Source organism: Cercospora beticola, chromosome 1 (assembly GCF_033473495.1).
Source record: "Cercospora beticola chromosome 1, complete sequence".
Taxonomy (NCBI): Eukaryota; Fungi; Ascomycota; class Dothideomycetes; order Mycosphaerellales; family Mycosphaerellaceae; genus Cercospora; species Cercospora beticola.
Window position 1 is genome coordinate 3414914 of NC_088935.1, and position 11795 is coordinate 3426708.

At 53.2% G+C, this 11795-nt stretch overlaps 5 protein-coding genes across 5 annotated transcripts; 2 read left to right on the forward strand and 3 right to left on the reverse strand.

Moving 5' to 3' along the window:
• Nucleotides 1-209: 209 nt before the first annotated feature.
• RHO25_001376 (uncharacterized protein) lies at nucleotides 210-1131 on the reverse strand (the record flags this gene model as incomplete). The annotated part of the gene is made up of 2 exons (XM_023593987.1): nucleotides 210-990; nucleotides 1040-1131. 2 exons carry the CDS (start codon nucleotides 1129-1131, stop codon nucleotides 210-212), a joined length of 873 nt encoding a protein of 290 aa, XP_023459408.1.
• An 848-nt stretch (nucleotides 1132-1979) lies between these two features.
• On the forward strand, nucleotides 1980-4032 carry RHO25_001377 (uncharacterized protein; the record flags this gene model as incomplete). Its single annotated transcript, XM_023593988.2, has 4 exons — nucleotides 1980-2502; nucleotides 2560-2850; nucleotides 2998-3852; nucleotides 3923-4032. 4 exons carry the CDS (start codon nucleotides 1980-1982, stop codon nucleotides 4030-4032), a joined length of 1779 nt encoding a protein of 592 aa, XP_023459409.1.
• A 651-nt stretch (nucleotides 4033-4683) lies between these two features.
• RHO25_001378 (uncharacterized protein) lies at nucleotides 4684-5541 on the forward strand (the record flags this gene model as incomplete). Its single annotated transcript, XM_023593989.2, has 3 exons — nucleotides 4684-4965; nucleotides 5023-5312; nucleotides 5367-5541. 3 exons carry the CDS (start codon nucleotides 4684-4686, stop codon nucleotides 5539-5541), a joined length of 747 nt encoding a protein of 248 aa, XP_023459410.1.
• Nucleotides 5542-5915: 374 nt separating this feature from the next.
• Nucleotides 5916-7681, reverse strand: RHO25_001379 (uncharacterized protein; the record flags this gene model as incomplete). The annotated part of the gene is made up of 4 exons (XM_023593990.2): nucleotides 5916-6849; nucleotides 6967-7428; nucleotides 7483-7564; nucleotides 7621-7681. The coding sequence occupies 4 exons, from the start codon at nucleotides 7679-7681 to the stop codon at nucleotides 5916-5918; spliced, it is 1539 nt and encodes a 512-aa protein (XP_023460171.1).
• A 1448-nt stretch (nucleotides 7682-9129) lies between these two features.
• On the reverse strand, nucleotides 9130-11334 carry RHO25_001380 (uncharacterized protein; the record flags this gene model as incomplete). Its single annotated transcript, XM_023593991.2, has 5 exons — nucleotides 9130-10418; nucleotides 10555-10772; nucleotides 10850-10882; nucleotides 10931-11152; nucleotides 11219-11334. 5 exons carry the CDS (start codon nucleotides 11332-11334, stop codon nucleotides 9130-9132), a joined length of 1878 nt encoding a protein of 625 aa, XP_023459412.1.
• Between the last annotated feature and the right edge of the window lie 461 nt (nucleotides 11335-11795).

Consider the following 11795-nt stretch of genomic DNA (forward strand, 5'->3'; position numbering starts at 1 on the left):
CATTGACTTTCGGCTACGAGCCGATACTCCACCTTCGAACCTTGAGCACGAGAATAACAATAAGCGACAGCCCACAATCATCAGACCACAAGTTCACATTGAGATGCACGTCAGATGCTACGGCACCTCGCAGATATTGGGACTCAAGAAGCAGGGAGCAAGGGCACATGTCAGGTGTTCTATGGTACCGGCACTATCTACTGGCAGAACTACGCCTTGCCTGCACTTCCTATCCTATGCATCCACACCTCAGTCAACTGAACCACCTTCTGCACGCTCTCTTCCATCAATTTCGTGATCGGCGTGGTCGCTGCCTCTTTCTGCACGTATTCCGTGTAGTCTTCCAACACCAGTTTGTTGACATTGATCTTAGAAACACCTCTCTTGATGCAAGCGTTCATGATATCCTCCGGGAAATCGTTAGTGCCGTGCAATACCACTCGGATATCCTCTCGTTTGCAGTGCTCTGAGATGGACTGTAATCGGTCATACTCAAGCACAGGTCCACGCTTCCCATACTCTCCGTGAACATTTCCGACTGCTGGAGCCAGGAAATCGACACCAGTGGCAATGAATTCAGCAACTTCGTCCGGAGTTGTGAGTACGCCACTTAAATCGGCTGTGTCCGCGATGCCATCTTCGCCCCCTTCAATACGACCTGGCTCTGCTTCCGTGGAGATGCCTCGTTCATGGCAATAGGATACCAGCTCCTTGGTCTTCGCCAGGTTTTCTTCTTTCTCGTAGTGCGACATATCGACCATGATCGAATCAAATGGAAGCTCGTCAGCAGCATATCGAACCCTGTCCTGGTCTTGACAATGGTCTAGGTGTATTGAAACGGGAACAGTCGCATCATTCGCTGCGATGGCCGCGGTCTTGATTAAAAGTCCATTGCTGAAGGTGATTGCCCAAGGAAAGAATTGCAATATCAATGGCGATCGAGCATTCTCGGCAGCCTTGATAAGGCCGAGGACTTGTTCGATATTGTATCTACAAGACAAGTCAGCGCTATAGTCGCCGTGCTCGATCATTGCCTTACGCTATGGCTGCGAGCACTCCATAGCCTTCTTTCTCAGCCTTTGCTAGAATCTGCACCGTCTTGTTGCTCGACAGCTGTTTGGCCGACCCCATCGTGGAGGAAGCAAGTCCGTTCAGTGATACTTTCTGTTGCAGACTTGCAGGGCAAGGTATAAGATCCAATCGTTCGGTTGTGTCAATGTCAGCTTCGCGATTGCTAGTGATAGACTCTACTCGAGTTAGATGCGAGGATAGCGTAGATTTAGGAACTTAATGCGAGATCTAAGATCGCAGCACCGCACGGGAGCAGTCAGCTCGTACACATCGTTGATGTTTCATGCGGCGCATCGCGAGCTCTTCCAGCGAAACGTGGACCCGTATCGGTCACCACGTCTCCAGTCGTGAGCTCACACGGCGTCCAAAACCTCGAGACGAAGCAGCCAGCCGGCACTCGGGATCTCCATCGGCCTTGCGGCTGCAGTCAGGTCTCCTTCGTTACGGTTGCGAGCTGTAGAGACGGAGCATTATGATGCTTGCAACAAGTTATGGATACCACAGGCCAAGATGGAAGAAAAGTCAAGATAGACAGAAATGGACACTGAACTCGAGATGGGTGTGAACTCGCCGAAGAGGCAAGTAGAAGCACACGACTTGGAAAGAAAGGAGGAGAAGACCCGGATTGCCCTTTCTGGCATGTCCGTCCCACCTTTTTGTACAGCTGCTTTCCCCTCTCAGCGACGCCTCTCCGTCGGACTCCCAGCTCGACACAAGCAAGCATCGGCCTCTGACGCAGCTCCGTTCAGCTCATTACCCGGGAAGTAGGCTATGGCTAAAGGCGGGGCCTGCACAAGTGTTTGTGCCTCGAGCTTGGTGGTAGGTATGACCAAAATTAGGACTTGCTCAAGCGTGAACACAGAACATTGTAGCAGCATACTTCCAACATAAACAGCCTGGTACTAATCATGAGTACGAAACACTTCTTTCCGCAAACCGAAGGCGTCGTTGTCCAGGGTTTGGACTCTCTCGTGGCCAGAAATAACCACCTAGCTCTCGATGCCCCGAACAAAGTCGTATACTCCAAAACACATTCACCCAGCAAGGTCAGCATTGTTTCGGGCGGAGGAAGTGGGCATGAGCCGAGCTGGTCGGGATATGTAGGAGATGGCATGTTAGCAGCAGCTGTCAATGGCGAGGTGTTTGCGAGCCCGTCTACGAAGCAAGTTATGGCAGCTATCAAGCATGTACCCTCGGACGCTGGGATAATACTATGTATAACCAACTATACGGGCGACAATCTACACTTCGGTCTGGCTAGAGAAAAGGCAGCGGGCATGGGCTACAAGATTGGCGTCCTACGCATGACAGACGACGTCGCTCTGGGGAGGAAGCAGACACAGAACTTGGGCCGAAGAGGTCTAGCAGCGAACATGTTCGTACTGAAACTCTGCGGAAGTGCTGCTGAATTTGGCTATAGCTTTGATCAATGTGAGTGTTCCATCCATGCTGGTTAAAAAGCGAGATGTGCTGATGGACCGGCCGCAGGTATGAAGATTGGCTACGCCGTCAACGCCAACGCTGTCACTGTTGGATCTTCACTCGATCACTGCCATATTCCAGGACGAGAGCATCATCGTTCGATTCCGGACGACGTGGTTGTACTGGGTATGGGCATTCACAACGAGCCGGGTCTTCACGAGATATCGCCAATGCCAAAAGTGGAAGATCTGGTCAAAGATATGCTGAAATACTGTCTGGATCCGAGCGATGAGGATCGAGCTTTTGTTGAGTTCAAGCCAGACGATGTTGTACTACTGTTGATCAACAATTTCGGAGGTAGGTTCCATAAGGCCTTGGATGGCGGGCTTTCTCAGATATCTCTTCGCACCATGATTCCGCCCAAGGCAGAGATTCCGCTGGTTTTACGGAGAAAGAGATGTCTTTTGGCAACTGTTTTCTGACCGGTGTGCTAATCCGTGACAGGAATTTCGAATTTCGAGCTCGAAGCCTTGACCAGTGTAACACGCAAAGTCCTGGAACGAGACTGGAAAATCGTACCCCAACGAATCTACGCGCAGCCATTTGAGACATCGCTCAATGCCCCTGGCTGGTCGATCAGTCTGCTTAACGTATCTGGCATCGAGCGAGATGCCAACACCTCCGTACACACACTGCTACATCTCCTCGACTCCGACACACACGCTCCAGCCTGGCCGAGAAATGGGTATAGATATATCAAGGAAACAAAGGAGACAGCCAAGATTGCAGAAGCTGCTGCTGCAGAAGACCACCAGCAAAAAGGTCCAAAGATCGATTCCACTCTCCTTGAAAACTCCCTTCGAAATGCATGCAACGTGGCAATCAAAGCAGAGCCAGACATCACAAAATGGGACATTCAAATGGGAGACGGTGATTGCGGTGAAGCAGTTGTGGGAATGTGTCAAGGAGTTCTACGCAAGCTCGACGAAGGTCTGGCAAAGCAAGGCTCTTTCTTCCATATACTGGACCAGGTGGGCGAAGCCGTCGAAGAGATTGGAGGCACACTGGGTGCGATCATCAGTATCATTCTTGCGTCTTTCACTACTAGCTTGCGACAGGCTTATGCCAAGGAAGAGAGTGGCTTCACATTGGATGCACAGACTGCAGGACGAGCTGCAGGCGCCGCATTAGAGAATTTGCAGTCGTATACAAGTGCTCGACAAGGTGGGAGAACGGTGATGGATACCTTGATACCCTTCTGCCAATCTTTGGAGAAGGAAGCCAATTTCCAAAAGGCTGTAGAAGAAGCGGAAGCTGGCGCAGAGAGCACATCGGGCATGAAAGCCAAATTCGGAAGAGGTGAGTGCCCCTATTGCAGACGCAGATTGCCTGCGAGACTACTAGAGTACCTGAGACTGACCTCAAGTAGCTACGTATGTCGGCGACCAAGCGGAAGCTCAGCAAGATACGCCACCGGATCCGGGTGCCAAAGCAGCGGCATTTTTCCTTCGAGGACTACTGGACGGTCTGAACAAGTGATCGGTGGTGCTTGGTTGCCAAGTTCGAATCAACAATTAAAAACCACAATGAATGTTCTGTGTTGCAGCATCTCGCGTCTTTCCAGACCAACCTTACTGAACCCGGAGTATGCAGCGACATTTACGGATCCGATCGGCTCCGACGAATACCATCCGTGTAGTATAAAACGCAGGGCACATATTCCACGCCGAAGACTCTTTCAGTGTGAGCAGCACTGCGTGAGGCACTGTCTATTTTAGTCGTTCTACACGATCTGGTGAGGCGTAGTGATCGGTAGTCAAGTTCAAGTGATTTGGCACATTTCTTGAGACTATCCCTGTGACTACAATCAATAATTCGTGACAATTGCTTATGCTGTAGCCGCAACAGGCATATTGTCAGGAAGCTGGGAATAAGCTGCTGGTCCCACTATCACCGGTAGCAGCAGCACGCGCCGGCTTCGCAAGCCCACAAGGTGCAAGGTCCCCGCGCATGAACGATGAACGCATTGCGGGGTCGTCAACAAGAGAGGAGTTGCCCGGCAATGAACCAAATCTATAAAGATTGCCGCAGCTCACCTCACCTCTATTGAATACGATTCAGAATCTAAAGTCGTACAGACAGGAACCCAACAACTTATCTTAATCGAAAAGCAGAAAACAGCAAAACAACATGCCAGACCGTCTCGAAGGAAAAGTCGCGATTGTGACCGGAGGTGGAGGAGGTTTCGGAAAGGGCATTGCACAAAAGTTCGTGGAAGAAGGGGCCAAAGTCGTCATTGCAGACTTCGTTGAAGATGTTGGGCAAAAGTCAGCAGATGAACTCAAGTGTGAGTTCTTCCGAACGGATGTCACCAAGAAAGCAGACTGGGAGGCCATAAGGGACTTTTGTGACAAGAAGTTTGGCAAGATCGATGCTGTAATTAATAATGCTGGTTGGACTTATCGGAACAAGGTCAGTTGGGCGAAATAAAAGAATGGCCTGCAAGACACAGCTGACGTGGAATCGTAGCCAACTGGAGAGGTGACTGAGGAAGAATACGACAAGGTATTCGGAGTCAACGTTCGAGCAATTTACCTTTCAACGAACGTGCTCGTTCCATATATTCAGAAGCAGGGCACTGGAGGCTCCTTTGTGACGATAGCTTCCACCGCAGGTATCAGACCTCGAGGAGGTCTCACATGGTACAATGCGACCAAGGCTGCCGTGATCAATGCTTCCAAGAGTATGGCTGTCGAATATGCGAAGGACAACATTCGTTTTAACACGGCTTGCCCGGTGGTTGGTCTCGGCACAGGACTGTAAGTTGTTAACATTTCCGCAAGCGCGCAATTTACCGCTGACAATTATATAAGGACTGATTCGTTCTTGGGCAAACCTGAGAACCAAGCCACATTCATGGCAACGATTCCATTGGGGCGAGGCTCGACACCGAGGGACGTTGCGAACACATGTGCATTCCTCGCTAGCGACGAGGCGGACTTCTTGACTGGCATTGATATTCCTGTGGATGGCGGACGATGCGTGTAGGCGAAACAAGATTGGTGAACAGATGATATGCTGTTTCTTCAGAGAAAGAGACGTTTCTGGTCGCTGCGCTCGTACATGCCCCGCAGTTTTCTGACTACGAAATCAAAGTGAGGTCGAGTAACGATAATTGAATTGTGCTTCAGCGCACGAACATACGAACGGAGGTTCTGAAGGCCTCTCTGCAGGCCACAAATACCACCTGCCAGGCGTGATCCTTACCCATCGCCATTTTTAAATCCCATCACCTTTCCATCTGCCATCCTTGACAGTCTGCATTACGCCTGGACCTTCGTGACATTCATTGCCTTGCGATCTTGTTCCTGCAGTACGAGTTTGCCTCCACTAATACTGTACACTTTCGGCCGATCATGTAGTCAGCTGGCATTACCCACTTCAACGGGTCTGGATTCCCGACTGAAGTCACGCAAAGGATATCCGTCTTTGGTCTCCTGCTGCTGTTGCGAATGAAGTGGGTATTCAGACTCGGATACATGACTTAGTGTCCTCATACTCCTGCCATCTCCTTCGATGTTGTGGAGGTCCGAATGGTCTTGCATCCCAGGCTTGATTTCTCGAATGACCTCGACGTAGTCGTATGCGAATTCGCCCAGTTCTGCGTCGTCCATGCCAGTATCTTCCTCTGCTGGACTCGCTCGTAGTTTAAGAGCCGGAACCCAGCGCGATATAAAGGATATCAATATCAATATCAGGACTGTCATGGTGAATGAGTACGCCATGCCAGTCACTGTATCCGCTAATTGAATAGCTAATTGAATCCAGTGGCGGTTCAGCCAGCCTCCAGAAATTCTGGTGGAGCCATCCAGATGAGCGATGTAGTCGGCCGCGAAGATACCAGTCAGCAGGTTGCCCAGGATGCCGCCCACACCGTGTACAGCGAAAATGTCCAAAGCATCGTCTGCACCCAGGTAGTACTTCAGCTGGGTTGCGAAATTGCATCCAATTCCAGCACAGAGGCCATAGATGACAGCGGCCCAGGGAGGAACATACCCACTACCAGGAGTAATACAAACGAGGCCGCTGACGACACCAGAGCAGAACCCAACTACGCTCCATTTTCTCTCGAGACGATAGTCGACAAGACACCAGGTCACTCCTCCGACGCACGCGGAGAGGTTGGTCACTAGTGCAGCCATGATAGCTCGGAGATTCGCACTGAGCGCGCTGCCAGCATTGAACCCAAACCAGCCCACCCAAAGGAAGACGGTGCCGATCACGATGAAGGTGATGTTGTGTGGACGATAATTGAGGGCATGAGTGCCATGACCGGCTCGTTTGCCCAGGATGTAACTGTGGTACAGTCAGAGAGTGCTGACTTGCTTCCGCCCGCCGCTGTCGTACCGAGGGGCTGAATGTGGGAAAGCAGATCTGATGCTTGTGATGGCGAGCGAGCGGAGAAAGACTTACGAGTACGCGAGCGCAGCTGATCCGCTGGCAATATGGACTGGTGTGCCACCCGCAAAGTCCAGACCTCCGAGTCGATATGACCACCCTGCCGGATTCCACGTCCAGCACGCTAGTGGATCGTAGACGACAGTCGTCCATATGAACATGAACACAACGCATGGCAACATCCTGCCCCGCTCGCTGACGGCTCCAGATGCCAAGGCGACGGTGATGCATGCGAACATGCCTTGATATACGCAATATAGAAGGTCAGGAATTCGAGACGAACCCACTGACGGGCGAGCGAGCACGTTGCGTAGGCCCACATTGGAGAGGTCGCCAATGTATGATGACGCTGTATGGCTGAATGCGAGTGAGTAGCCCCAGAGGAACCATTGAAAGCTGACCACCGACACGGCCATGACGCTCAGCCATATCAGCGAGAGGGCAGACTTGCGGCGAGCAAGACCCGAGTAGAAGAAGCTGTGTGATTGTCAGCACTGGCTGAAGTGGCGCAGGTGTAGTGAAGCGACTCACCCAACACCAGGTATCATGAGCAAGACCAACGCCGTGGCGACGATGACCCACGCCATGTCTCCACTCTCGTAGGCCACATTGACTGCGAGGTGGTTAGCACCTGCCGCCTGGATTGAAGTGCGGTGCGTGGAGACGAACGATCCTGCGTCAGCGAGTCGCCGCCTGTGGCGGCATTGTCGTCGTACTTGATCAAAGTCATGTTGTTTCGTGCTCGCTCGGCGGCATGTGCAGTGTCGGTGATATCCTGAAAGTGCAGTGAGGTGTGATGCCCGTGGCAGATTAATTTTGTTCGAAACTCAGGGCCGCGCTGCAGTGCACCACATGCGTGTAAGCAGATGAGGATTCGCCAGGCGGAAGCGGCTTCGTTGCGCCGCCGTTACGGGGATGGAAGGCCAGCAGCTGCGAAGGGAGCGCTGCAGCACTCAAATGCTGGGAGAGGCGTTGGCAGAAGGCGGCGCGCGAGGACGTAGCGAGAGAGGGTGTTTATCTCGACAGCAGACGGTGGAGCAGCGCGAAGGATGAAGACGCACTCTGCGTGGCGTTTTCTCGAACGGCCAGGCGAACGTCGTCTACTTGCTGCCGGTGAGAGGCGTCTGTCGCCAGCTCGCCCCACGGCCGCTCGTTCGAGGGTCATCGTGGCCATTGCCCAATACTGTCCTCCGCACCGCCGTGCCCTCTCAATCTGAAGCTGCGCTCGCGCATTGGGAGCCTGCGCCGATCCCCGACGCGTCCAGAGTGTTGGGAGTGCCAGGCTTGACACCTGCAGACGCGAGCAGATGCAGTCGGATTTCACGCACAGCCTGCCGAAAGCGCCCAGCCACTAACTTTAACTACCTCCTAGTCTTATCGCAGGCGCCCTGGCCAATCACACGCCGGCTGCCCCTGCCGACGTTCTGCACGCCGACGGGGAAGGAACGAAGGCGAGTGCATCCCACTCCTCCGAGGAACCACTCGCGCCATGGATTCGCTCATTGCGAGCCTCTCCGAAGGCGTGATGTGAAGACCCTGGATGCAACGTCCGACATCCAACAGTCTTCACTGGAGACTGGAGGGTCATCCCGTGCATCCCACAGCCAGCTGCACCTGTCAAACACTCTTCGACGTGCTGGCAGTGATTCGTTGCATTCGAGCATCTTCAGCACTACAGACACCGATGTGAGTGACGTGACAGTTGCGGGCATGCTGCGTCGACAACAGGATCACCGCGACAGGCCGAGGCGTTTTATCCGAGACGTCACCACCCGTCAAGTTAGGACGAGGCTCGCAGACACTCATTGCCAGAATCAAATCGATGTAATCGTGTCGCCGGAAATTGAGAATGCTTTCGAGGCACTGAGAGTACCGACGCCGCATTCGAGGCTTCATAGTCATTGTTGAGGTCCCAGAGCTGCATTTCTCCAATCGCTCGGATTCTCCAATGGCGCCCTACTGCCGGAAAGCAAAACAGAAACCAGGATTGAGACACCGTAATCCTCTGACGAGGCTGTTCGAGTGCCCTTTCGATCCTCTCATCTCCACCATGTGCTGTGCAGCTAAGGCGCTCCGTCTCGGCAAGAGCGGCGTCTGCGTGATCAACTTCGCAAGAGAGATCACAAAGTAAGCGCGTTTACTGGTTTCCATTTTGCTGTCCTCATATAAGCCATGCACCTACCCTCGCAACTTCACAGGCTCTGTGTCTTCGGTACCCTCGGCAGTCTCGTGCTCCTTCACATCTGCCTTCGACTTGCCAGTAGTGCGCTCCAGATACTTCTCGACACTTTCCTTGGCGGGTTTATGGTGTAGCCAGACCTCGTCTCCAGGCTCCGGCTCTTTACCCTGCCGCTTGTCCTCGGCACGCCGTAAATGCCGGAAGAGCTTCGGACTGAGTCGATAGAGCCATTCGTGTGGGATTCGAAGGCGAGCGGCCAGCCATTTCTCATCTTTCGGCTTGTGGAGGAAATTCGTAGCGATACGCTCCAATGGGTTGAGAGGCTGTTCCAGTAACTTCTCATTGTTGAACGCTCTGTTCACCATCGCCATATCCTTGGGCAGGACCTGGTTGAGGAACTCTAGACTGGCATTGATGTTGAGATCAAGCGCTCGTTGCGGATCTGCAGTCATCTTCAGGAACAGTGAGCACACGTTGCGGTATAGGAGGCTGAAGTCGGACTGCGAGATGTGTACGGTCCCTCTGATGGTCATCAGCCACGCCGGGCACGACCACGGCTCACTCTCCGCCTCCTTTACAATTGATTCGACCAGCTCGAAATTCTGGGGCCAGTATGTAAAAGCTTCCGAATTGATGGCAAGCAATGGTGCGCTGACTCGATCGTCAGGTCTTCCGTCTGCGTCAATGAGACGAGTTCCGGCTCCCCAGATGTCATAGATGATGCCCTGAGAGACATAAGTGAAGCGGTCTCTCCTTCTCAAAATGTCGACGACAGTGGCACCGCCGAACGAATGGCCTGCTACCGTGACGTGATCCAGTCTCGCGCGACCTTTCCATCTCGCCCAGTCGATTGTTTGCAAACCATGAGAAGAGCCTCCCTTGTGGCCTTTGACCCTCAAATTCCGTTGAGCGATCAGGTTGCCGTTGCCTGAGACAATCTCTCTAAGAACTGCGACGGCTTCTTCCACCTCGGCTAGGCGTAGGTCCTTCTGAGCGTCACGCAACTCTGTGTCAACACCACTCTCATTTCGTGGTGAGGTGTCAAGAGGATTGTCCTTGGGAAAGACATAGTCGATCACAGTGTAGCCGCGCTCTCTCTCATAGGCAAGGTGATCTATTTCCCCTCTAGCCTCCAGATCGGCCATGCTGCCCTCACCTTGCTTTGGATAGTTGACATAAGTTCGGGGTCCTGATCCATCGCGATGCTCAATGGCGACCACGATGTGCCCATAGCTACTGAGCTCTCCACAGATAGATGAGTACATTGTCCTCGTGCCGCCTAATCCGTCTAAAGCTAAGCGTCAGTCTTGTCTCGAACAGATGGACGCTCCAGGCTGCCGCGTGGTCGAGGGATCGGCGGAGACGATCGCAGTCGGTGGTCATGGAGACAAGGAAGGAGAAGTTTGTTCCCACAGGATACTTACGGCTGAAAATGATGACCGGAAACACCGGCTCTTCACAAGCTTCTTCCTTCGGCTTGGAGCTAGCATTGTACGTGGCCTTTATGTCCTCACTCTGGGTGTCCACGGCGGGAGCCCAGAATGTAGCCAGAGGCGCGTTCCGGAACGCTGGTAGTTTGGTGAACATTGCAGTCGCCATGAGTCCCATGCCGAGATTGCCTAAGCCTGCGAATTTTGAGTATCTAGAAGTGCTGATCAGGATCTGGGCGCAATCCAGGAGCTACGTCGCAATGGGACATGGTGCGCAGAAGAGACTCACCCTTGAGCAATACCTAATCGCGGCCTGCCTAGCCTGAGAGGTGATCAGCAACGGAATTTGATTACTGTGAAACATACTCACCACAGCTCTCTGGAGAACTTGCTGCTCGTCTGGGGCAGCTTCTCCTCTTGATCAATGGCAGCAGGATAATAAATTGTCATCAGGACAGTCTCAAGCTGCAGAATGTGCCGTTTGTGACGAGTAATGTGCGAGAATGTCTGAGGATTGGCAGCGGGCACCTCAATCTCCATAGTACCAACTGGATATGGCCCAGTGTAAGCGGGTAACGTCTTGCCCGGGATCCTGCATTTGGCGTCTCAGCAGGCAAAAAGGCAGGTGAAGTCGACTTGCGATTGTTGTTTTCCGTACCAGGGACTGTCGCGTATGCCATGTGGAGCACGCCATTTTGGCTTCTTTGCTCTCGGTGGTCGAGTGGCTTGCTCTGCACCCAAACTGGGATGACTTGGGGGCAGCGTCGTGCTCATGGCACAGAGTTCGCTCGGGTGCAACAAGTGCGTGGCGCTCAATCCCGTGGGTCACTCACGGCTGTTTCACTAGTATCGGTGGGCGTCATGGTCCTTTGAGGGCGGATTGGCGTCGTACAGACTGAACGTGATGCCAGAAGCGAAACGGAAAAGATGGTGGTAGTAGTAGCTCTGCAGTGACGTAGGCAGCGACACCACCAGTCGATCCTGCGGGCGTGGCGCGGCGCGTGTCTGCAGTGGCACGGAGCACGCGTAGGGCTGAGTCTCTGAGAAAGGACCGCACGTGGCCGGCAGAAGACCTTCCCTTGCGTGCACCCTACAATGCCATTTTGCGGAGACTGGGCCGCTGTCTTCACTTCATCTGCACCTGCACCTGCACTTGCCCGCCGCGCGTGTTGTTGATGCGCGACCGTTGCCGGCCCCGGCCCCCGCCATGTCGCGTTGTTGTGAGCACAAAGCTC